The sequence below is a fragment of the Pangasianodon hypophthalmus genome, chromosome 7, assembly GCF_027358585.1.
Source record: "Pangasianodon hypophthalmus isolate fPanHyp1 chromosome 7, fPanHyp1.pri, whole genome shotgun sequence".
NCBI lineage: Eukaryota > Metazoa > Chordata > Actinopteri > Siluriformes > Pangasiidae > Pangasianodon > Pangasianodon hypophthalmus.
The window spans coordinates 17,769,881-17,793,670 of NC_069716.1; the positions used below are offsets into that span (position 1 = coordinate 17,769,881).

The following is a 23,790-nucleotide window of genomic DNA, read 5'->3' on the forward strand; positions in this document are numbered from 1 at the left end:
AGGCTGCTACTCAAGAGAAGCCTGGTTAACTGATGTGCAGTGTAATGTCTGGATAAGTAAAAGGCTTTGACAGAGAAGGGCTCTGGCAGAAAAAAACAGCTTTTATTCAATAACCTTGATAAAAAATAGAGCATGACCCAGAACATTTTGTAGGACCTAGTTCTGACCTGAGTCTCTGGGATAATGGACCTTTCTCCGGGCCGAGAGCTAAAGAACGAGGACAGAGGTGAAGCCACCACAACTGGATCAGGCCTCACAAAACCGCTCAAGTCGCAGCCTGGGATTGTGTTCTCCTCCGTTTTCATCATGAGCGTGTCCATGGCATAGAAGCTGTTCCACGGTAGCCACACTGTGCGCTCTTGGCTCAGGAATGGCGCGCGCTCGAAATGCAGTGTGAGAGAAGCACCTCCGTTAGCGATGAGGTCAAAGCTGTGGGAAAGAGCAGAGAAGAGGAAAGCGTGGAGAAAGAAGAAAAACATAATTACTTGTGCTGTACACATTATTGATGGCACTATTATACTCTAAATGATTTTACAAGTCAAAACAACAGTTTTCTGGGGGGAATAATTAATTTTATTGATAAATTATAGCCATTTCAGCAGAAAAGCTCTGGGTTTACATGACTACTAATGAATGTAATAAACATTTGTTCTGTATTTGTTTTTAATGCAGTGGTATACATCAACAGCACTTCAAGCTGTAATAAACAACAGCGTAGTGGGTTTTAACAATGTCATAAGTAAGCTAAACTCCTAACAATGAAGAGGGTGGGAGGAAAGTATTAAAGCCATTTAATGGTTGCTGATGGATAACTCTTAATGTTAAGGCTTTGAAGTCACTCACGTTCCATCCTGTCGTGTAAGGGTATATCCATAGTGGGGGTACTTAACAAAGGACACGTTGACCCCCACCAGGGGGGTTCCATCTGTAGTCAGAACCTGGCCTCTTATCAGGGATGCCAGACTAAAAAAGACAAAAGTGCATTTAACTGGTGAACTTCTTTAAACAATCCCTGGCAATAAGTCAAAATCAATCAATCACACTGATGTCCTACTGACACAATACAGTGCATTTAGAGTAAACCTGCTGATGTACCTGGCATTGAAAGGGTTTTCTCCCTGAATAATATGCGTGCTATCCCGGCCCACCAGCATGTTGACACGCTCATAGAAGGAGCGAACCTTCTGCACTGGCAGCTGGCTCTGCTGGATCACCTGCAATGGGTCTCGAGAGCCACGACACAGTGGGCTGTTCTGACATGGGCTCTGGATACAGCAATCTGGGTCCATGCAGTCTGTCAGACCATCTACAGAGAGAAAAACCCAGAGAGTCACAGGCATTAAGATCATTTGATTCATTCTTTGCTTTCACTTGTCCTCTCCTTTAAAATATAAACTGATGCTTTTTTCTCCTTCCTAGTACTCCAAAAACAATAGTACTAAAGCAATTTTTTTATTTAGATTTTCTGCTGCTCAGTTACTGCAGTTTTATATTCCACCAAATTATTTGGTCTTTCCCTGATGTTTTTAGTTAGCAAAATAAAGAGGATCGCTAAAATGCTGCAAGCGTAAGCACTGTACATTTTCTGTACCAGCAATCCTTTTCTAAAGCCAGATTATTTTATGTTGCTGTAGCTGAAAGTGAAAGGGAGAAATGAGAAAAAGAGAGAGAGAGAGAGAGAGAGAGAAAGGTGAATACATAAGGTGGGCCTAGAAAAAGGCACCTTGGGTCAGAGAAAGCATTTATCTCTTTAACTGCATCCCACTGAGACGAGCTGTCCACTCAAAGTCACTCTGACCCTTGAGTGGGGAGACTTTCAAGGCCACCATAATACACACACAGATAACACTGTGCTAGACCACAATTAAAATTTCCTGTTTGACCTATTTGACTAAAAGTGGAGGCCGTACTAAAAAAGGTCCAATCTGTAACTTTATGTGCTTGGTGCAATTTCTCTAATAAAATTTTTATATATTACAGTGATTATGTTCAGGGCATTTCAGCCCAAGGGTAACAAGGTGAAATAAAAGTGATTAAAAATGAAGGTCTTGGTACAAATCGAACATTCAAGTGGTTTTAGTTTCTGACTCTGTCCTTCTACCATCTTTTATTCATGCTTTCACACTCCATGATTCACAGACAAAGGGATGCAAGTGCAGGTCAAGCTTAATAAAAAGAGAGAAGCAAACAAGACAGCAGGATTAGAAAATACTTTAAACTGGAAAAAGTACAAAAAGTCAGATTATCAGCTACCAGGTATGAATTGAGAAAAGGGTTATATGTTTATCTTGTGGCCACTGAGGTGAAATATTGTAAAAATGGAGAGCTTGGATTATTTCTCTGTCTATGTCCCAACTGAGGGCTGCCACAAAACATGACTCTGGTGTGATTGGTTTGGGACTAGACAGCACATCAGTTTTGAAATTCTTGGATCCTGGATAATATGAAAATGGAGACCTAGAAAAGTGGAGTGCCCATATAGCTTGTTGAAGTGTAAGGTGTGTAGCATTTTTCTAGCATTCGAGGTTCTTTAGTGATCTTTGTATATAGCGAATACGTGTTCAACCCCCTCTAGCCATTGATGACATTTTTTATCATGCATTTTTATAATGCTAGTTTTACAGCCAATACTTCTCTGTTACCAATTTCGAAATTCCTTTTGGCAGGTGCAGGTTTATATGAAATAAGGCAATAGTGTACATTTTGGCTAGGGACCCTTGGCAGAGAGCTCTGACCCCTTCTTCAGAAGCATCTATTTTAACCGTGAAAGGTCTTAGGTCTTGGTGTTTTATAATACAGGCTGTGGTGAATGCTCACTTGAGAATTTTTTTTAAAATCCCCTCCATACAATCAAGGTGAGGGGGCAGGTATGGCACAAAGACTTTTAATAAAACATTGGTAAAAGTTGGTGAAGCCTAGAAATCTTTGGAGATTATGAAAAGTTAGTCATTCTGTGATAGCACATTGGAGTTGTTCATGTAGACTCCCTCTCTCCAGATAATGTATCCCAGGAATGCAACTTGGGGTACATGGAGCTTGATTTTGGAGAGCATGGAGAAATGATTTTCCATTAACCTCTGCAGCACTGTCCTGACATGGTGAATGTGTTCTTCTAATGAACTGGAGTATATTAAGATATCTAAGTGATGAGAAATCTGCTCAATAGATCTCTGAGGATGACATTTATGAATGCATGAAATATGGAAGAAATTTTGACCAAGCCAAATAGCCTCACTAAATATTGATATCGAGCATCTTCCATTTGTCTTCTCTTGTATGTAAATCAGACTATAGGAATTTGGGAGGTCAAGTTTCATGAATATGGTAGATGTCTTCATTTGCTGTGTCAGAATCTGCTGTCTTGGCATAGCTGATCTGCATGGAGGGATGAACATGTTGGTGGGACTTGAATAGCAGCATACTTTCCTCTCCCAGGGAGAGGTTTATCACAAGTAATTGAAAAGTCAGTGAGAAAGTACAAAGACCACTGACTGTCTCTATAGGCCACTTCAGTGACTACATCCCTTCTAAGCCCTTGACAATAAGTGATGATGAGAGCTGGGTCGTCTCACCACCTGCAGCAAGGGTTCTGAACTCCAAGGTGAACTCTGCCACTTTGTACTGTTCCTGCTTGCAAGTTAATAGGTGCTCACCTGCCTCTTTACCCTTGGGTGATGATTGAAGACAAAATAAGTTAACAAAACAATGATATGAGCAGTGAGAGCTTACTGTGAATCTATGTAACCTCTTGCATCCATTCTTGCAGTGAAGTCATCTATCAGACAGAGGGATGCGAGCAATACAAGCTATTACACTAGCTGAGAATCATGGTAGTGTAATTCGATTATTTTGTGAAGAGGCAAAGATGCCACAGACATCTGCCATCATCCAGGCATGTCTAATTCCAGTAGTACTGCTTACAGTTTCAAAAATTGAAGTGCATGCAATTTATTTTTTTGTAATTGAGTATTTACTGTATTACTGTAAAAAATTGACTTGTGTTTTTTATATTTTGTAAAGGTGGATGTCAGCTATGCTGGCTTATTTGATGCCGTCTGACCTCCTTCATTGTCTTTGTTGTCTGCGCAGGAGGTTTCCATGGCGACGTTGCACCCAGTGCCCCTCCAGCCTGTCTTGCACTCACAGTGCCAGCTGTTCTGTCCCATGGTGCACTGCCCGTTGCCATTGCACAGGTTAGGACAGCCATCTGCAAAAGAGGTGGGGCACAGGGAAAAAGAGAGAGGGAGTGACAGAGGGTACAGTTGGAGTTAGAGTAAAGTAAACCACAAAATGGCAAAAGTTAAGTCGAGTCACTGGTTGACACGTCCTATGGTGCCTAAGGGCATGCAGTAACATGCACACTCACACACATGCAATGTAGACATAAACACACTTGCAGCACTCCCTTGAGTTCTTGTTGATTTGGGAATATTCGATAAGAACACGTATAGAAGCTCCCAGTGGGTTAATTTGGGGGAGATGATTTGATTCCCTTGGCTTGCGCACGCAGCTCTCCATGTGCGAATGTGATTAGGAGAAGCTAGAGACAGATCAGATCAGATTAGAAGTCTTGTGTGTATCTAGGTGAGAGTGTGTGCATGGGTGAACTTGAGATAGTAGGCAGATTTAGCAAGAGAGATGAGTGGGAGCGAGGTGACAGAGTAGGTGAGAGCCTTGGGTTATGTGATGAGCTACATGTAAGAGTGGGAATAAATTTGTGTGAGTGATTTTGTCAAATGTGTGCCAGAGGCTGAGATATGCCTTAGAATTAAGTTCAGAGTTCCTACTTAATAACTTCATAAAGCATTTATAAGATATATATTTATAACTTCATAACTTCTAAAACTGCAAATGGTGTTTCCATAAAGTCAGAAGAGATGCGTTTTTTATTTGGAGAGTTTATAAATAAGTTAAAAATTTATGTTGGAATGTTTGTAAGAATGAAAAATAAAAGACAGTAAAAGAAAGTAAAATAGCCAACATACTTTCTTATTTTCTTTATAAAGGGATCTCTGGAAAGGTCCAAAATTAAAGTGAAAACAAACCTGTCACAGCTGTTTCTTGTGAGGTCACCGCATGTATTTGTGGATGCTCTGGGGAGTGTCTGTGTTTATGACTGACGGCTGAGCACACCGAACCATGAAAAGGGCAAACTCCATATTCCTGCAGCTTTACCAGGACATAATTAAGCACCCTGGAGTTATGACCTGACATTCCTTCGTAATCTGGCACTTTGGTAATTAAAACAGCAAATATTGTACCCAACAGTGACAAGATTAATGATCGGAATCAGGTATTATCAATTATATTCTAATATACACCAAAATTTCAAGCATGGAGGAAATTTAAGCTCAGTTTGTATTACTCTAAGAGGATTAGCACATATGTCAGTGTGAGTTTAGCCATGCTTAGGCCAAAAGCCCAAAGATTAACCTTAAACAGTTAACACCTTAGCATGTCGGTGACATCGCTGTTGGTCACCATGCAGATATGGCCTTTTGGAGCAGGCCAGTATCTTTTATCATATGGTCATTATTTCTGCTTGATTTGGCACAGGTGACATTTCAGTGGATTTGTGGTTAGGGAGGACGTTATGAGCAAAAGAGCATGAAAAACCTTGAATGCACTAAGGCCCATTTACCCTTCATGAATTAAATGCAATGCGGCTTTAATTAATACAATTTTTCGACATCTGAGGTCCTTGAGATGCCACATTAACAGCCCACTATGCATTGATTGTCACACTATATTGAGTTGAGAGAAAAGTCACTTAGAAATTATTGCTTTTTAAATTAAGTTGCCATTTTAGACAGCCAAATACTTATGAAGCATCAAGACAGCAGAATCTATAGTGGCCATTGATCTTTTTCGTTGGGCAGGACTGAGCACAGCCCCCCTTTTATGCCAAAGGCCAGTCAATTCTCCTCACAGTACCTAGAATAAAGTGGGGCTTCACAAAGTATTAAGACACCAAGCTAAAGTAATGTGATTGGACATCATTGTAATCCCTTGAAAAAGGAGGTGAAATTGCCTTGGGTTATGGGTCAGTACACATGCTCAGAGAAAGAGAGATGAAGGTGGAGGGAAGGCAGAGAGAATCCCTATATGTAGTTAGAAACCAGAAGGACTATGTACTACGGAAAGAAAGAAAGAAAGAAAGAAAGAAAGAAGAAGAAAGAAAGAAAGAAAGAAAGAAAGAAAGAAAGAGACAGACCTTAAGGTCTGAGCGTGTGAGGCAGTGAAAGAAACAGGCCAGGAGGGAAAACCTGCTCTCCACCACATTCCACAATCTGCTTGTGTGCAGCTCTATCCCCTTTAAAGGTCATAAAACTAAAGGTTAGATTCATAAATCCTTGAAACTATCCTTAGGATGGGACTGATAAAAATCACATAGTGAGAGAACCTATAAACTACCCTCCACTAGGACTCACCTCAGCTTGATAGTTGTACAACCACAAAGTCAAATTTCTCCCTAAACTTCTCATAGACAGAAACTACTAGAAGATTAGATGAGTGTTTTCACAAAGCTCAGACAGTCTACTGCTATAATACCACATACAAGAGAAGTATGAAGAATGTATATCTGAGAGCTGTCTGAATTTATAAACACAGATATGATACACTTCTGGGACAACTCATAAATAATGGCAGAATGTATGGCACATTGTAGACGATATGGTTTCTTGTTCAATTGTCTTAAACATGTCAAATGTAAATCTTATTCTCAGGCTTTGATTAAACATTGATGGACAAATTGAGAAATGCACATTTGTCTTGCATGCCTCTTCATTCCCAGTGACCATGGCTTACACATGTGGTCCAGTCATGCATTTGATCAAGTGTAAACCACGTTCACCAGGAGTGCACCAGCATGTAAAGTTAATGTGCACACTGAACAAGTTTCTGCAATCAGTCTTTTCCTCTTCCCATTCTTTTAATTAATTTTGCATTAGGTATATGCTTTTATTTCAATATATTACAACTAAATGATAATGCATGTTATTTTGGAAGAATATACCAGGAGGAATTCAGCACTGGGTTTTCTCCTTTCTCTAATTTAAATGTTAAAGGCCCCACCGATGCATCGTAATGGGGTGATTACTGAAGGTCCATCCTGTACCACATAGTTACTTCTTACACACTGTTGGAGTGCAGCACACTCCAATCCCTCCATTAGTAGACACTGAGACAAAGTCATTACAATGTCTTGCTATGGCCCTGTGCCCTGCGAGCAAAAATATTACAGAAAAATTCTGCACCATCTCCCTGCCCTCAAAACTCTGCACCATTGGCTCATGAAATTCAACAATTACCTCAGGAACTGTGCTTTCCCTGGTGCCTTTAACCTCAGCTATAGTCCACCAATTTCAGCCTTTGCAAATCTGGTGCACATGTTCCAGCCCCACCTTCGTTTGTTTTCTCTAATTCAGCTCTTTTTGTTTGAGCTCTAGTCTGTAGGGCAAATAGGAAAAAAAAAGACTTGTCCTCCCATGTTTTTTTTTTTTTTTTATGGGAGAACACTATAGCAGGCTCACACAGTCTGCTAAGAGTAGATGGATCCTGAAGAGACACATCATGTTTGATTTCTATTACTCTGCCAGAGATGAACTCTCAGTGACCGCTGAGTCCTTTCATTGCACTTTGTCTTTGTGATGGGTACCATGTGGAGACAGATATGAATCCTGGAAACCTGGATATGAATCCTGGAAACCTGGCTTACACCACCATTGATGATGTACTGGACCACTGGAAATTCACCAGTGGTTATTTTAGAGGCATCTGAAGCTTCTATTATCTAAAAGCTTAAATCCATTTGCATTAGAAAATATTACACATCACAGAAAGATAGAGAATGATCTGAGGCTTTATAACCTTCATGTTTATAATAATCTGGTACAAGAAAACACGGACGTGAAGAAACACACACACCTGCTCTACACAGCTAGGCGCTCTACTGTACACCACCAAAATCTAGTCTACAGGACACACTGTGGGAAGCACACAGTCTCTACACAGCCAAGCTGTCAGGAGAAGTGCTTGCGGCCAGTGCCACGGTGCAGCTAGCACTAGGACATAGTGCGGACGAGGTACAATACCTTCTTTAGTCTCATCCCAATAGTCTGCAATAGAGAGAGCACGCAAAGAGGGGGGAACAAGAGGGCGAAGTGAGAGGCAGGAGACATGCATACATGCAGTTATTTTGGTATATATGAGAGATTTCTGAAGCGATGCCGCTTGGCTTTGAAAAGGGTTTAAGGGACCATATATGGAACTTGATGGCTGACTATTTCAGAGGGGATATGATGACAATAGCCAGACAAGCTCTCTGTAAAACTGTAGGGGGGAATGAACTAAAATCAAGAGATGTTCAGACAGGTAAGACTTCGTTTGAGACACTTGTGTCATCCTGCAAGTGACAGACTCTCTCTCTCTCTCTGGCTCAGACATGTATGCACACATACGCACTCACATACAAACGTAAACTCACACTGAGACTTCCAGACACTGACAGAAAGACATGCTCATGCTCATCGATTTTTTATGTCTATTTTTATGAGAGAGAAGTCAGTGGCAAGCTAAAGGTGTGATAGTTTTCAGGGGAAGACATCTGGAGCTTTCACTTGCTGTTCTATTATGTGAGTCAACATACCTGTCTGTATTGTTTGGCATGTGAGAGCAAATTTTTCTCTCATTCAAACAAAACACAGTTCGAAACCTCCCCAATTCCTCCGATCCACTATAACCCTTTTTTTTTCCTTCAACTGTTTTACCCCAAGTCCAAACTTTCAAATAGACTTGATCAAATACTCTTGTAAATACAACTGCTGACTTTGGATTATGTCTCCTTATTGACAATAAAATGGCCTAAAGCAAACTCCCCTCAACATTCTGTATATCTTCCACTTTGAAACTCAGACACTCTGTTCTTATTATGTAGGTTTTCTTTGTAAGTCTCAAATTGGACTGTGTAATTGGACTTTATTATTGTATTATTCCTTTTAATTTTATTAGAGTCCTATTCCTACATGTCCTACAGTTCTCATCATATATAAGATAAAGTTAAAGACTTCTACTCCAGCTTCTCCTATCAGTCAGAAAACCCAGTGTACCACTTTGAACCAGTGGTTTTCAATTTCAGATCTAGGGAAACTATTTCTGTTTTGCACGCTCTGGCACCCTTTATTCAGACCACAAAGTGCTTGCTCTTGAGATGATGGGCTGCATCAGACAAGTGCAAAGATTGGAGTTCTTATGACTATAAAACATTGTTGTAGCTGATCACTGTGTTTCTTTTGTACTAAAGAAGGACTTTGTCCCTCCCAATGCTCTGTTGCTTTGAATGAATGTGTCAAGACAGGCAGAGTGTCTACTGAGAGTGGATGTGTGTATAAATGGAAAGAGGGAAGCTCTGGCCATGTACCTACCGATGGTGCAGTGTTCTCCATTCCATCCCTGGTGACACTCGCACTTGCCGTCTTTGCAGGTGCCATGCTTTACACACAGGGGACTGCACACACGCTGATCACATGCCTCCCCTGTCCAGCCTTCTTCACAGCGGCATGAGCCACCCATACACACGCCGTGAGTCCCGCAGTCCACTGAGCACACCTCTGTAGACACATGCAGGAGACATATTATATGTATATTTTTAAACGTAAGATAATTTGAACAACCACACTTTAAAGCATTATCAGATGATGTCTTGTTCCTATGTCCATGTAGTTTCAACAGCTATTATCAGGCCTCTCAATGTCTACAAATTAAATAGCAGCTCCATTTTTTTCCAGAATTTTTTAGAAGGAGGCATCCAGCTAAATATCTCAACAATTTAATGACGTGATAAAGTTGATCACGAGTTATTATGTCTCACTGCAGAACTTGGTTAGCCTTTCTGATTCAGATCCTAATTAATTGCTGTGAATACTATGTCCGACTGGGTATTTTAAGATCTATGCAACATCCTGCAGAGTCCCACAAGGCTAAATCATGGATCCCTTATTTCATAATCTAAATATGCTGCCCCAAACTAGGAGAATTAACTATTTGTATTTAGCACCAAATGCCTACAAGACGATCAGCTTCTTGTTTGATCACATTATCCAGTACAAGTTTGACCTACCAGTTTCTGACCTGCCCAATAATTCTGCTCCTAAGTCAAATGTTCACAATGCTTCAGCCAGAATCCTCGCATGCTTGAGAATGAGGGATCACATTACACAAGCTTTTAAATCCCTTTGTTGGCTAACCATATCCTGATTTAAGAATTGATATATGAGTCTGGTATTAATTTTGAAAGCTATTCTACCTTAGTCAATTGAATATTATGTACACTGTTTGCTTCAGGTAGATCAACAGGTTGGGCATAAGCAATTTATAGATCATTCCAGAAAAGAAAAGGGAACATTCAGATTTTAGTTACCTCTGAAATTCCCTCCGTGCTGTTTTTTTTTTTTGCATGCTGTTGACTCTCTTATCGTTTTTAAAAAGCAAATGCATTATTCTTCAGCTTATCTCCTCTGTATATTTCACTGTGTTTTAATTGCTCTGTACATCACTTTGTAAGGTTCATTAAAAAGTGCTATATAAGTAAGTATTACTATTCACAATTGCAGTCCTAACATTGAAATAACCCTAAATTTGAGATAAAATGTGTAAGCCTAGTAACAAACTAACATCAAAGGTGGCTCATATATTATTGACACCTCATTTAAATGCAAAAACCTGCAAAAGCAGTGAGGTGGTACTGACCAATGGAGCAGTCTGGGCCCATCCAGTTAGGGTCGCAGCTACATAGGCCCGTGTCAGGAATGAAGGCACCATGACCGTGACACTGATCAGGGCACTGGGCTCTGGGCAGCTCACAGTGTGTTCCTCCCCAGCCTGGCTTACAGTGGCACTCACCACTCACACAGATACCATTATTCGAGCAGGAAGGGTCCAGGCAGTCCACTGCACACAAAACACACCACACAGAGTGCTAATGTTGTAAAAGAGAATAAACCATTAGACCTCATCAACATTAAAAGAGGATTGATTTAGGAAATACTATAAATGAGTCTAATAGATGAACTGAATGCACTAATAGTAGATTACATTTGAAGAATGTAAGTGAAAATCTAACAGGCACATGAGATAGCCAGTGGACTTGAGTCTGAGGGGTTTGTGACAATAACATACACACACACAAAACCTTTCATTTGAGCATGAAAAATCGATATCCTCCACACTGTAGGTCTGTGAATGAGTCTTTCCTCTCAAATGCTTTTCCCATCTCCCCCTCTCTCCCTCCCCAATCTATCTCCTTCTCTAGTCTTTCTGAATTGTCTAGCCCGCTCTTTGCACACTAGCTTGAGCTGTTCAAGAGAAACTGACATTGACTGCTAAGTTGCCAAGGTGATCAGACTACTTAAACAGTGTGAAAGCTATTTGACAAATTGGCTGCCCCTAGCCCCATTTTGGGGGTATCACCTCCTCTCTGTACAACACCGTCTCAACCTTCACTTTCATACCATAAAGTCGTTTGTGGAAGGCTGTTCTTTTTAGGCCGCAGAAATGGTGCATCGCGTTTATTGATTTTTGTGCTTCTGCTACTCCAGATAAATTGTCTGAGCAACTATACTGTGATGAAAATCTGACATGAGGGAAGAAAGAGAGAGAAAAATGTGCTGTAAAAAAAAAAAAGGAATAAGTGCCAACCTTGTACTCGAAACAAACTCCAGCTCTTTTCATTGCTGATGTGCTCTCACTTTCTGTCCACAAGATGATGTGCCTGCCCTCCTCTCAACCCAATATTTCCTCTTACCTTCACCTATTTTTGTATGTAACCCTCTCTCTCTCTATGTAACAATTTCCTTGTCTGAGTGAAAAACATACAACTCATCTCTCACCTATCCATTCAACAAATATCATTCTCATGAGAATTTTTTTTTTAATTAATAGTGTTTTGTGTCAAAACTAAGTTGCACACTTATAGAATAAGTGTTTATATAAAATAATCATTGATGCCTTGGAGCTGCTTTGAGGCTAATGGTCCAGGTATTCTTGCAAAGATATTTGATGGCATGAACATACATGCCGATCAACACAGAAATGCTTATGGGAACACTAAATCAATGTTTAAAGTCTGGATTTTTGAACACCAGTGAAAAATTGAGAGATTCAGTCTCTGGATTTTTGAACCCTAGTGAAAAATTGTACTACTTAAGAAAACACACACACACACACACACACACACACCTTCAGCACAGTTCTCTCCCTTGTAACCCAGTGAACAGACACAGGTGCCCTCCTTGCAGGTTCCATGGCCACCACACTGAGGATCAATGCATTGATTTATAGGAATGTCACACTCTGGCCCCTTCCATCCACTGTAGCACGTACATGAGCCTTTATCATACTGTCCATTACCACTGCAGAGCACTGGACATGCAGCTGTGAGAGAGTGAGAGAGAGAGAGAGAGAGAGAGAGAGAGAATTCACTGACACATGATGGATCTATAGTATTCTCTCAGACAGGTATGTTAGTAAATCACTGAGACACAATAAATATAAAAAAATCACAATAAACTAGACCTCAAGTTTGTGTAAGCAGTTTACAAAGAGCTCACAGACTCCACTGATGACAGATGGAGAAAAAGACTTGATTGCGGATTACATGTGCCTGTGATTACAGCGTTGTAGGAACAGAGAATATGAGGAACAAAGAAATAATGGGCATGCACAATCTGCATACATGACAGCAGAAGAACAGCAGGGAACCATTCCAACACATTTTTTTATGGATCCGCGTATGATTGTGGCACAGATTTATTTTACTTCATTCATCTTCATAATTATCTTCAGTAACCGATTATCCTGGTCAGGGTCACAGCAGATTCCAGGAGCACTGAGTGTGAGGTGGGAATACACCCTGCAGGGGACACATAAACACACTCACTCATACACTCATTCACACCCAGGGACAATTTAGCGTAGCCAGTTCACCTAGCAGCACGTCTTTGGAAGGAACCTGGTGTACCCTGAGAACATGCACAGAAACTGTGCATAGACAGTAACTGTGGACCCTGTAGCTGTGCTGCCTTTATTTTAATTTCCCCTCTTAAATTATTAAGTACATTAGACAAAAAATGTACAACCATAATTACTTATTGGCGCCACTGGGGCTTTTTTATTGCTGAACTTTTCACCCATAAAACAGAAACCAGTAGGTTGTGATATAATATCGATTTGAAACCTTTTATATCATAATAACTGCATTTTTACTAGTTCTTGCAATTTGATTCAAGCTGACATTATTTATACATATTTGTAAATTATTGGGCTTTAGATAAAATACATTTAATTATAGTTAGCAGTCAGTTAGGTTTATAATGATAACAACAGCTAAATAATAACTAAATCAACTATAATCGACCACTTATATACTTGAAACACAAACTAAAAAACAAACAAATACATAAGGCTATACATCATGGACCCCACTTTTGTCATGAATTCCATTGTGGCTCCCAGCACAAATAGCGCTGCTTCTGTGTTTTGTATTTAGTTCCTGTCATATTTTGTTTATAGTCATATGGTTTTGTTTACGTCATGTGATAAATGTGCATTTTGTTTTGATTCAGTCTTGTCTCCGCCTCTTCCGTGTTTCCTGGTTATGACTTGCTCCTGTTTCCTTGGATTATCCCAGTTTGTTTCTGCCTGTCTGTTCTTTGACCTTGATGATGACCTTGATGATGATATGTAGGATATATAAGATATATGGCCAAATAAAACACACATTGAGTATATGCTCTTGCATCCTGCCTCATCTCACTGCATGTCACAGCTGTGAGAACAATGGGTTTAAAGAACTGTACCAATAAAGTTTGCACTATAATTTTTGAAATCAGAATAATCTCTTGTTAACAGACAAAATTTGATAAGGCAATATGAAGCACACTGCTGTTGTGTGTGGATGACTATAATTGGTTGGGACTTGTGAATAGTGTGTATGTAAGTGAATACAAGTCTCTCACTATGTGTGTCAGTGTGTGCTCATTAATGAGTTGTGATGGATGAGTGTAGGGATGTGAGAACAGATGTGCTCATTGGTTTTTGTCTCATTTATAAGTCTGCAACCATAAAGAGTGAACTCCTTCCTTTCAAACACCCCTGACGACAGCACACACACACACAATGCACAGTGCAGTAGTTCACCAGGCTGTTACAAGCTGTGGGGTTGAGATGGTTGCCTCTGGTGATACATTTGCAATTTACTTTAATGGATGCTGCTCAAACATGTTCCCCAGTTGCATTTGACAACAGCTGACTATGGCAGATTCACCCTCAGCAATGTCCCCCAACTACATCACCCATAACCCTGCCTTAGATCTGTGCATCTCTCGCTGGTGTAATCTCCACCTTTTATTAGAGCATCCAAGGTTAAAGAGGAATCTGATAGCATCTAATGTTTTCAGCACACACACACACACACACACACATGCAAATCAGCATAGATGGAGATGAAAGAAGAGAAATAGAGATAAATAGATGTGTAGCTATGCAGTGAGAGGAGAAGGGAGGTCAGAGCTTACAAAGGAGGAGAAGATGGCAGAAGGCTTAAGATGAAGAAAACTGTAATGAAACAAAATGTAATCTAACAGTGAGGTAACTAAACTATTAATCACAAGGCTCCCAGGTGAACAATGGGAGATATTGGCTTGCATGAACTCACATCCATCATCGCAATGCCTTAGAGACGCCTGCGTGCGCAACCATACCCTCCCCCCAACACACACACAGACCCAGAGAGAGAGAGATGTGTGAATACAAGAACTGTTTTTAACACTTTAGATGAATTGGGATGTGGTTATTACTTTGAGCAGCCTGTGTCAATACACTAATTTTGTGAAAGCACAGCAGAGATATTATCTAGTAAGACTTTAAGACACAGACACACACACATACATACACACACACTCACAGTGCTACTCAGGAAGTTCCAAGGGTTGCAAGGGATGGGGCAGTGAGAATAACAATCCCTGGGACATATGGTGAATTAAAAGCCTCTAAGGTCAGGGGCTAGATTAGGCAGGAGTGCATGGGGGTTCAACGTTCTGGCATTTTTGGTAAATGTAAATGGCAACCTCTATTTATCTTTCTGATAGGCAGCCCCTAGATACATTTTATCTATTTGATGGATGTGGGTTATGCTACTAACCCCTGTTGCTGCCCTGCTGATGTTCCATGATCATTCCAATCCCTGATGTTTACTGGCGCTGCATGTTTATAGCTATGATTGGGATGAGGCAAGAATACACTATGAACAGGACACCAATCCAGCACAGGACCCCATGCACACACACACACACACACACACACACAATTTAGAGTCTCAAATCCACCTACTGGCATGTTTTTGAGAGGTGGGAGGAAACCCACACAGATGTGGAGAGAACATGCAAAACTCTGTACAGATAGTAACACGAGATCAGGATCAAACGGAGAACCCTAGAGCTGTGAGGCAGCAATGCTACCCGCTGCACCACCATGCTGACAATTTTCCCCAGATGAAGGTAATTGTTTATGTCAATGCAGTTGTTACCAGCTGTGTATAGATTTGATCGTTGATGCAATGTGTGCTCATTTTGCTGGTTTAAAGCTTTACTATATCATGTATCATTGCCAGAATATAATCAGAAAATATTTTGATATGATTTTGATGCCAAAACGTACAAACAAAAAATATTGAACACCTAAGCTCTGGACACGCAACTGCAGTTTGTTAAATTAAACCCTTAGGAAAGAAAAAGATATCAAAAAACTTTACATTTACATCATACCAATGTTGATAACTCCAAATAATAACACCCATGGAAGAAGTACAACTCCCCGTAATTTCCTCACGCCGAAGGTGTTTTAATATAAGAGATGTTTCAACAAGGTCTCCCACTCTTATTTATAGTCCAAATAAACAAAACAAATGCACACTTCGTTTTCCCTTTTATGATTATCAATGTTATGTTCTACTTTATGTCTCATCTCCTTTTTTTCCTCATGTTTTTTCCTTTTCACTGTCTTGCTCTTGACTTTGTTATCCCAGCCTCTTATAAAACCACTGAACACACTATTTCCTCTGTACATAACCTTGTTTCTTCTTTGACTCTAGCATGTACCAGGGGACTGTAATCTTTCCCCTGCCAGTCTCCATGTGTACACTTATGACAGAGGTCAGCACGTAAATTGGAAGGTGTCCTACCTTTCGAGCAGTCCATGCCATGGAAGCCGGGGAAGCAGTGACACACTCCTGACACACATTCGCCGTTTCCATGGCAATTCCTCGGGCACTCTTGCACTGAGTCTGTGAAAGGGAGGACACTTGTCTGAGAAATGGCGGTTATAACAGGAAAGATGACTGAAACCTTGATAGGAAGTGCCTATTACACTTATCCTATTCTTGTTCATCTTTCCAACCCTTCATCTCTACCTCGTCTTTCACAATCCTAAAATAGATGAAAACTCTTTTTATAATTTCATGTTCCAAGGTCATATATGTGCAACTGCAACTCCAGCTGAGTCCTTGGCAAAGCCCTCTTTGTTAAGTGAGCATTCTTGAAAATTCATGACATTGACAATATTCCATCAGGTTCTGATGAATCTTGGTGGGGTGGACTGAACAATAAGAAACATTTCATGTGTAAGTCTATCCTTTAGGCTATGTACACTTACTATGAAGGTGATTTGATGACTGATTTCTTTAGTGTGTCTCAAATATCATTTTAAGCCACTGCCAGCAGGTGTCTATGCTCTTGCACCCCAAGGGTCAAATAAGCAAAGAGCCCTGGGCTAAACATTGGCTTGAATCATTCTCTTCTCTTCTTGTCTCTCTCTCTCTCTCTCTCTCTTTCTCTCTCTCTCCCCAGAGCCCTGCATCATTATTGTTACAACCAATTCAAACCTCAAAGCATTTAATTAGCCATGTTCAGCAGCACAACTGATGTGCATAATGTTAATTGGTGTGATATCACTTATTACAGTTATCTATTCATGTGTGAATAATATTTCTGTATGTGCAAGGTGTGTGTCTCACTCAAAGTTAAAAGGCTGTGAAGTATTTAATTTATTTAAATGCTTTACAGTATCTTGGTATTAATGATGAAAAAGGCATTAGAGGCATGTTCCTTATGCCAAGACTGCACTCAAAACACAAGTCATTCAATACATCTGTTGTTTAAGATGCTTCTCCATCTACCTTATCACATCTCTTGTTGTGACTTCTCTTTAATCCTGAGGGGTGATCTCTGACATTTACTCTGTTTATCCATACATATAACAATATTTTATTACACAGTGATTTGAATGGCAGATGCTCCACTCACATGGATTTTTTATTATTTTTTTAATATGATGAAGTTTTCTGTGAGAAGATGTTTCCTTTGTATTTTTGAAAGGAGTGTCTAGTGTCAGAGCTTTGTTACAGTCAGAGGTAAAGCTTGTTTTAAATTCAGGACAGAAGGCTTCACGTTAACATTTAACAAACAACATTGTTTGTATCTTATTAGCTTAATAACTTTTGTTTACAAGAGAGAGAAAAAAGAGAGGCTGATGAGAGAACGACTGCTTCTAGCTGCTACAATGTAAGTCAGGGCTTTTAAAACTTTTTGAAACAGGGAAATAAATGAAACAAATAAATTCCATGTACAGATGTTCATAGACCCACCTGTTTTTCATTTTTGGATTAAATAATAATAATAACTCAATAATAAACATAATAGGTTTGCTGAAGTTGGATTGTAATTTCCAAAGGAAAAAAAAGAAAGAAAAGAAACGAAACCCCATAAAAAATCACCCTGGCTATTTGGCTATGCTTCACAGACCCCTTGGGGCCCTTCACTTTCAGAACCACTGACGTAAATGATAACAGGAACTAACTTGTAGACATTCCACAAAATTGAAATTTAACTATAAACAAATACAATGTATGATGTATCATTCTTTAACTGGTAAAAATGTAATCATTGTCAAATTACTGTGGTATAAAAGGAATAATACACCTGGGACATGCTGTTATTGGAAAATAATTCCTTATTCAATATTGCTAAACCCAAACAGCTGTGTTCTCAGTTGACAGTTGTATTGGACCTTCCAATCTCTGCCAATCACTGTAGTCTTAAACTCCTGTGAGAAGGGTAGAAAAATCAGAGAGGCACCAACCCTCTACCTCTTTGCTTTTCCTGTACCACTCTTCAAACCTCTCTGCTCTCTCCAAATGGAAGTGGAAAACAACTCTGAGTGAATTTATTGGCCAGTGGGAGATAAAGGCATAGAGAGTGAGTGAGTGAGTGAGTGAGTGCGTGAGTGGATGTGAGTGCGGGAGGCTGGCTGACCTAATATAGCCGTGCTGAAGGACACAGACTCTTTCTCCTTGCCATCATTGTAAAAGGCCAGGTGCCATGTGCCTGGATCCAGATACTGCACAAACACGGCTTCGTTCAGAACCACCGTCTGGATGCTGCGTCGCTCTCGAGGAGACTCCACCACACTCCATTTCTCCTTCCCATCTAAGCACTCCATATAGTCATACTACAGAGAGAGAGAGAGAGACAGAGAGAGAGAGATGGTGAGTGTCAATAACAAAAAAATTTGGCATCTATGGGTATATACCAGTGCTGTATACCAGTGCTAACTGATCATTTACAGAAGTTAATAAAAACACTGATCCCTGTGTGTAACCTGGACACAGACTACATAATTAAAGAATCTTCCTGTCCTTGTCATCTTTTTATAAATGAGACACTATGACTGGCTATAGTGTGACCTACCTGAGCCAGATAAAACACACACACACACACACACACACACACAAACCTACATACCACCTATGTATCACCTGTATGAAAACTGATCCATATACAAAATCACAGAAAAAGCAGTGATGCTCAAACGATGAGGATTCTCACTGTTTAACACACTGCAGGCAGTACACTACATAAAATTACCTGTGCATGAGATGGGGGCAGGCCTTTGCGGATATACACCCCAAAAAGTGCATCTTTTCCCAGGGAAATGTTGAATTTGAGAAACTGGGGCTGGCTGAGATGGAGCAGGGATCTCCAGAAGACACCTGGTGGCACCTCCTGGGTCACCCGCCTGCCTACCTCCAGATTTCCTGTATCTATGCTGCTGTTTCGAAACGCACCAGGCCCTAAGATAGACAGAAATGTGGAAAAATTAACCTCTCTCTTATGGGAGGAGAATAGAGAATAACAAAGAAAGCATCCTCTATATGTCTCAGAAATAAAGCAATCTTAGCCTCAGATCTGATTCAAAATGGATGAAAAAGAAAGCGCTTCCTCCTACTGCTGGATGTACAGTGAAAACAAAAAGTAAGTGAACTGTTAGAGAGTTGAAGAAAAAGAAAGGAAGGGGTTTATATTTTATTTAAAGTGATAATGCACATACGTTAAATATTGCATGCTTTGCAACTTGTTCTTTTTTAATTAAGCATAAAATATTCCATGTTCTATTGTACAGAAGATCAGGGATGTATCATGCATGCAGTATCTTCAGCTTATAGGAAATGTCTACACTGAAAGAAAACCGGGGCAGAAACTGTAATGCACCAAGATACTTTAGATAGTACCACATTTACTGATCTACAACTTCGTCATAGCACATTTCAAACTTTCATTATAGGCTGAAGGATATGTTTGAAGTCAATATGGTACAACTAAGAGGAGATCATTTGTTTCATCACATCTGCAAGATAAAGAAAGCCAAGAAATGTATCGGTTTTTGATGAATCCATAGGGAATATGTGAATTAGGCTTCTACATTACCCCTTCCTCTGATAGCAGCTCCAGACAGGAAAAGTAGGAAATAGGAAATGACACACTCTTGCAGCTACAGTATCTGTCACTCAGTCTCTCTCACTCTTGTCCATCTCCTCCGAGACTTCATCAAAGTTTAAAGAGAGCTCCAACATGATAAGAGCGTGTATATTCTCCAGCCTGAGGCCTGTAGCGCATGTCAACAAAACACAGTCCCTGTTTACCCTCCTAATGACACATGCTGTTATCCACTTCTGATTTAATGGAAAACACTCTCTCTCTTTCTCTCTCTCTCTCTCTCTCTCTCTCTCTCTCTCTCTCTCTCACATACACACACATACACTCAGTCTATCACTTTTTGTTGCTTCCAGTGATGGTTGAGTGTAAATGGATGCAGCAGACTCTTATTCTCTCTTTTGCTTTTGTGTGAGGGAGAACACACACACATACACGCACACACACAGTCCTGCTGTAATCAGGTCAGTTCGACGCAGGAGACCACTGGCCTGACAGAGTAAAGCTGTGAAAAATGGCAAAGGAATAAAGAACAATGAAAACACAATCAGGAAAAAGTGGCTATCACCAGAGTGGAGTGAGCCACTGCTCATTAATACAGGGCAGCGGAGAGCAGGGCGAGAAATGGAGCAACGGCGGGAGGAAAAAAAAAGAGTTGGGTCGGGAAGGAGACTCCTCAGGGATAGCTTGGTGGCACTGCACTGAAACAATAGTCCGGCTCTATTTCCTAGGAAAGTATTCGTTAGTTAGGGCACAGTCAAATAACATATAAGAGTTATCTTAGAGCAGACATAAAAGTTAGCTAGAAAAAATTAAAAAAGCATACAACACTGATTACCCTGAACAAAGAGAAACATGAAAAGCCACAGTAATAGAGAAATACAGCAAAGCAGAGAAACACAGATTAAAAATACGGCATAGAGGAGAACAAAAGCATCGTTAAACAGCCGAGATCAATCAGAAAACAGAGAAATAAGAAATGCCTGAAATGCATATTCATAAAGTGCACATGTGCAGGTGAGAGTAGGCCTGATGCAACCATGTTGAAAGGTGGAGATTTGAAGCTCTTGAAATGGAGTGCATTTTTTCCAGCCCACACTTTAATCAGAGAGGAGAGCACTTCCAACTCATCACACACTCACTCGGATAGCAGTGTGCGGAGAGGGAGAATGAATGCAAAACTGAATAGAGGGGGGAAAGAGAGAGAGATTTGTGCTCGACACTGCCATGAAGTTAAGCGCTTGAAGATTATGATTGGGGAAACTGTTCAGCTGTCTTTGCGGGTAAGAGGGAATGTATTGTGACAGAAAGTGTGTGTGAGTGTGTGAACTGCGAGAGAGAGGCTGCAAGACTGGGGTGCAATTGCAGAGCTCAGGGTGAGTGAGTGTTTGACTAAATGCTAGAGCATCACTATACTCTTCAATGTGTGATGTCTGTCAAGATCTGGAGATATTTTATAAGAGACTTGAAAGAGATTTTGAACCTGTGTGAACAGTGTGGGATTATCTCAAGCATACTGTACCAAAACATTTCTGTTCTTCTGCAGAAGTACCAGAGCTGCAGCTAAAGGAATTAAATATCCAAGGAGACGTGCAGATGAAAGATGAAAGAGTATGCGGCTTTGTGTGTGAGAAAGAGTGGCCGAGAGAGGCAGTGAGAAGGCTAGAGAGAGAGACAGAAAAAAAGAGCTTCCTCAGCAGCTTCGCCGAAATATTGTGCGGGTCATTATAGTGTGAGAGAACAGAAATCATTAACCAAATGACATGTGCTGCTCTGTTAGAGATGTCCAAGTCTACAAATTAGTCAGAACGTGAGGCGGCCTTTGGTCTGTTCACTCTCTAAACTCTTACACGTACACCTCTGTGCCACTCATTCCCACCTAAATGCAGCCTCGTTGAGTGTTTGGACCACAGTCCTGTCGCTCCAGAGACTGTGTTGCTTACCTCTGCCTCCAGAGGGCCCTGTGGTATCATCGTTGGTGCCAGGCATGCCTGCTGTGCCCAAGCCGTGGCTCAGCACGGGAGCTTCCACGGGCTTCAGCTGCCAGGTCAACCCCAACAGGTTTAAAGCTGCAAGTATGAGGGAAAGAACAGAGCAAAAAGAAAAGGAAAAGTGTCAGTGAAAACAGTACTGAGGACAAAACGCCTACCCCAGGGGTGTCAGACTCCAGTCCTGGAGGGTTGCAGCACTGCAGAGTTTCGCTTTCTTTCTACCTCATTTAACACACTTGATTCAACTCGTAAGCTAATTCCCACAGCTTTCATGGTCTGAATTTACTGTGTTAGAAGGCAAACACAAATCTCTATAGGACTGATGCCCTCCAGGATGTGAGTTTGATATGCCTACTCTACACCAATATTTCTGGTGAGCATTTCATTCAAAAGGATTGAAGGTGTAAATGAAAGATAGAAAGCAACATGAAGTGCAGAGATTAATATCTGGAGGGATGTGAATCAGATCTCAACAGAGACTGGATGACAAACACATGCGATGGTTGAATGACTTCTTGACAGAAACTTCTGATTATACATTTAGTGGGACTAATGGGAGTGCTTTAGTCTCTGTTCAGACTTAATCGCAATTGCTAACTATTTCTGTACCTATTTCGATTCTCCCAGCACAGTCCTGGCTTTTGTATATTCTTGAAAAATCTTCCATATTTTCCAACAAAATCATTCCCATGACTGACCACTAAACAAAAAACACTTTATATCTTTACTCAACATTTACTTTACATTTATTTATTTTTATACATTTATATATTTTATACAAAAATAGCAAGAATGTGTTACTATTAAGTCAACAGGATTAAGGAAGATCTCTTTTTATAGAATTCAGAATTCAGGAAGAAACTTTCTTTTTATATTTTTGGGACAAGACAACCCTAAGGTTTGGAAAATATCCCTTTTTCTGAGGTGCCAAGGTTGGCACCTGTGGCTTGGGCAATGATGAAAGCTATCTAACACATCTAATCCTCACCCATTTAGAAATCTTTGCAATTCTGTCTTTGTAAGGAGAATGACAATTATGACTCTCCGTTCTGTATTATTTTCCGCTTGCAGATGTTGGGAAAATAGACGGTAATTGGCACTTTTCACAAAATGCCTCAACACTCTTTTTTTTGTGGAGGAAATCATGGACCAGTGGGAGGCAGCAAGAGAGAGAGAGAGAGAGAGAGAGAGAGAGAGGGAGAGAGCAAAACAACAACCAAAGCTAAAAAGAAACAAAGTATCTGAAAGACGGGAGATAAAAATAGACTTCCTCACATAACAAGAAACTTGAAGACACCTCTTTTTGTGTAAGAGCTGACACCATTTTGAGTACGCAGTAAGCGACAGGCAAAAAGCAGGCAGTTTCTCTTTCTTCCCTTTCCTTCATTACTCACTCTGAAGCGATTTGATTTGTTTGAGGCCTGAGTTCAGTCAGCAGCTCCACATCTCCTCAGCTTCTTCTTTCAACTGCTGCCAAGTAACTTTAGCAGAAAGACACGGAAAGACAAAGCTAACTTCCCTAAAATGCACCAAAGAGCCACAGAAAGTAGACACACCGCCAGGCTGATTGTGGGTCTTTGGTCTGAATTTCTGTCACCAGCTCCTCCTCCTTAATTAAAGCAGACTTGCTTCTGAGAAAATGTCCTTCAGCATCTCTATCTTCCTCACTGTTGACACCGTTCACAATAAAAAAAAAAAGCGGACGACTCTCAAGAAAAACGAAACCACCATGAACAACAGAAACCATAATGAACATTTCACTGATAAATATCATGTAATGGACAATGCCCAATGGAAATGCAGGGAGGCTCTGCCAGCACTGCCACGCTGAGACATATGATGTCTCCATTGACAAATCTCTGCAGAATACATACAAGTTTTATAGTGACTGGGTTAGTAGAGTAAGGTGAAAGATTAAACTATTTTCTTGTGAATCTTTTTCCTCCTATTTGCTCAGTTAGTCATTTCCTTTCACA

At 40.4% G+C, this 23,790-nt stretch overlaps 1 protein-coding gene across 5 annotated transcripts in view; it reads right to left on the bottom strand.

Annotated features, from left to right (window-relative positions):
• Positions 1–23,790, bottom strand: part of tenm2a (teneurin transmembrane protein 2a) — a 275,007-nt gene that overhangs the window by 14,855 nt on the left and 236,362 nt on the right. For 3 of the 5 annotated variants that reach the window (XM_026918274.3, XM_034306222.2, XM_026918276.3), the window contains 12 exons: positions 21,767–21,892; positions 18,978–19,183; positions 18,366–18,561; positions 16,238–16,339; positions 12,238–12,432; positions 10,750–10,950; positions 9,426–9,611; positions 8,097–8,120; positions 4,061–4,207; positions 1,096–1,306; positions 844–963; positions 168–429 (listed from right to left, as the gene is read on the bottom strand). In XM_026918274.3, the coding sequence (XP_026774075.3) occupies positions 168–429; positions 844–963; positions 1,096–1,306; positions 4,061–4,207; positions 8,097–8,120; positions 9,426–9,611; positions 10,750–10,950; positions 12,238–12,432; positions 16,238–16,339; positions 18,366–18,561; positions 18,978–19,183; positions 21,767–21,892 (1,976 nt within the window). The remainder of the gene's footprint in view (positions 1–167; positions 430–843; positions 964–1,095; positions 1,307–4,060; positions 4,208–8,096; positions 8,121–9,425; positions 9,612–10,749; positions 10,951–12,237; positions 12,433–16,237; positions 16,340–18,365; positions 18,562–18,977; positions 19,184–21,766; positions 21,893–23,790) is intronic. The other 2 variants (XM_053235492.1, XM_053235491.1) reach the window with 2 other exon arrangements.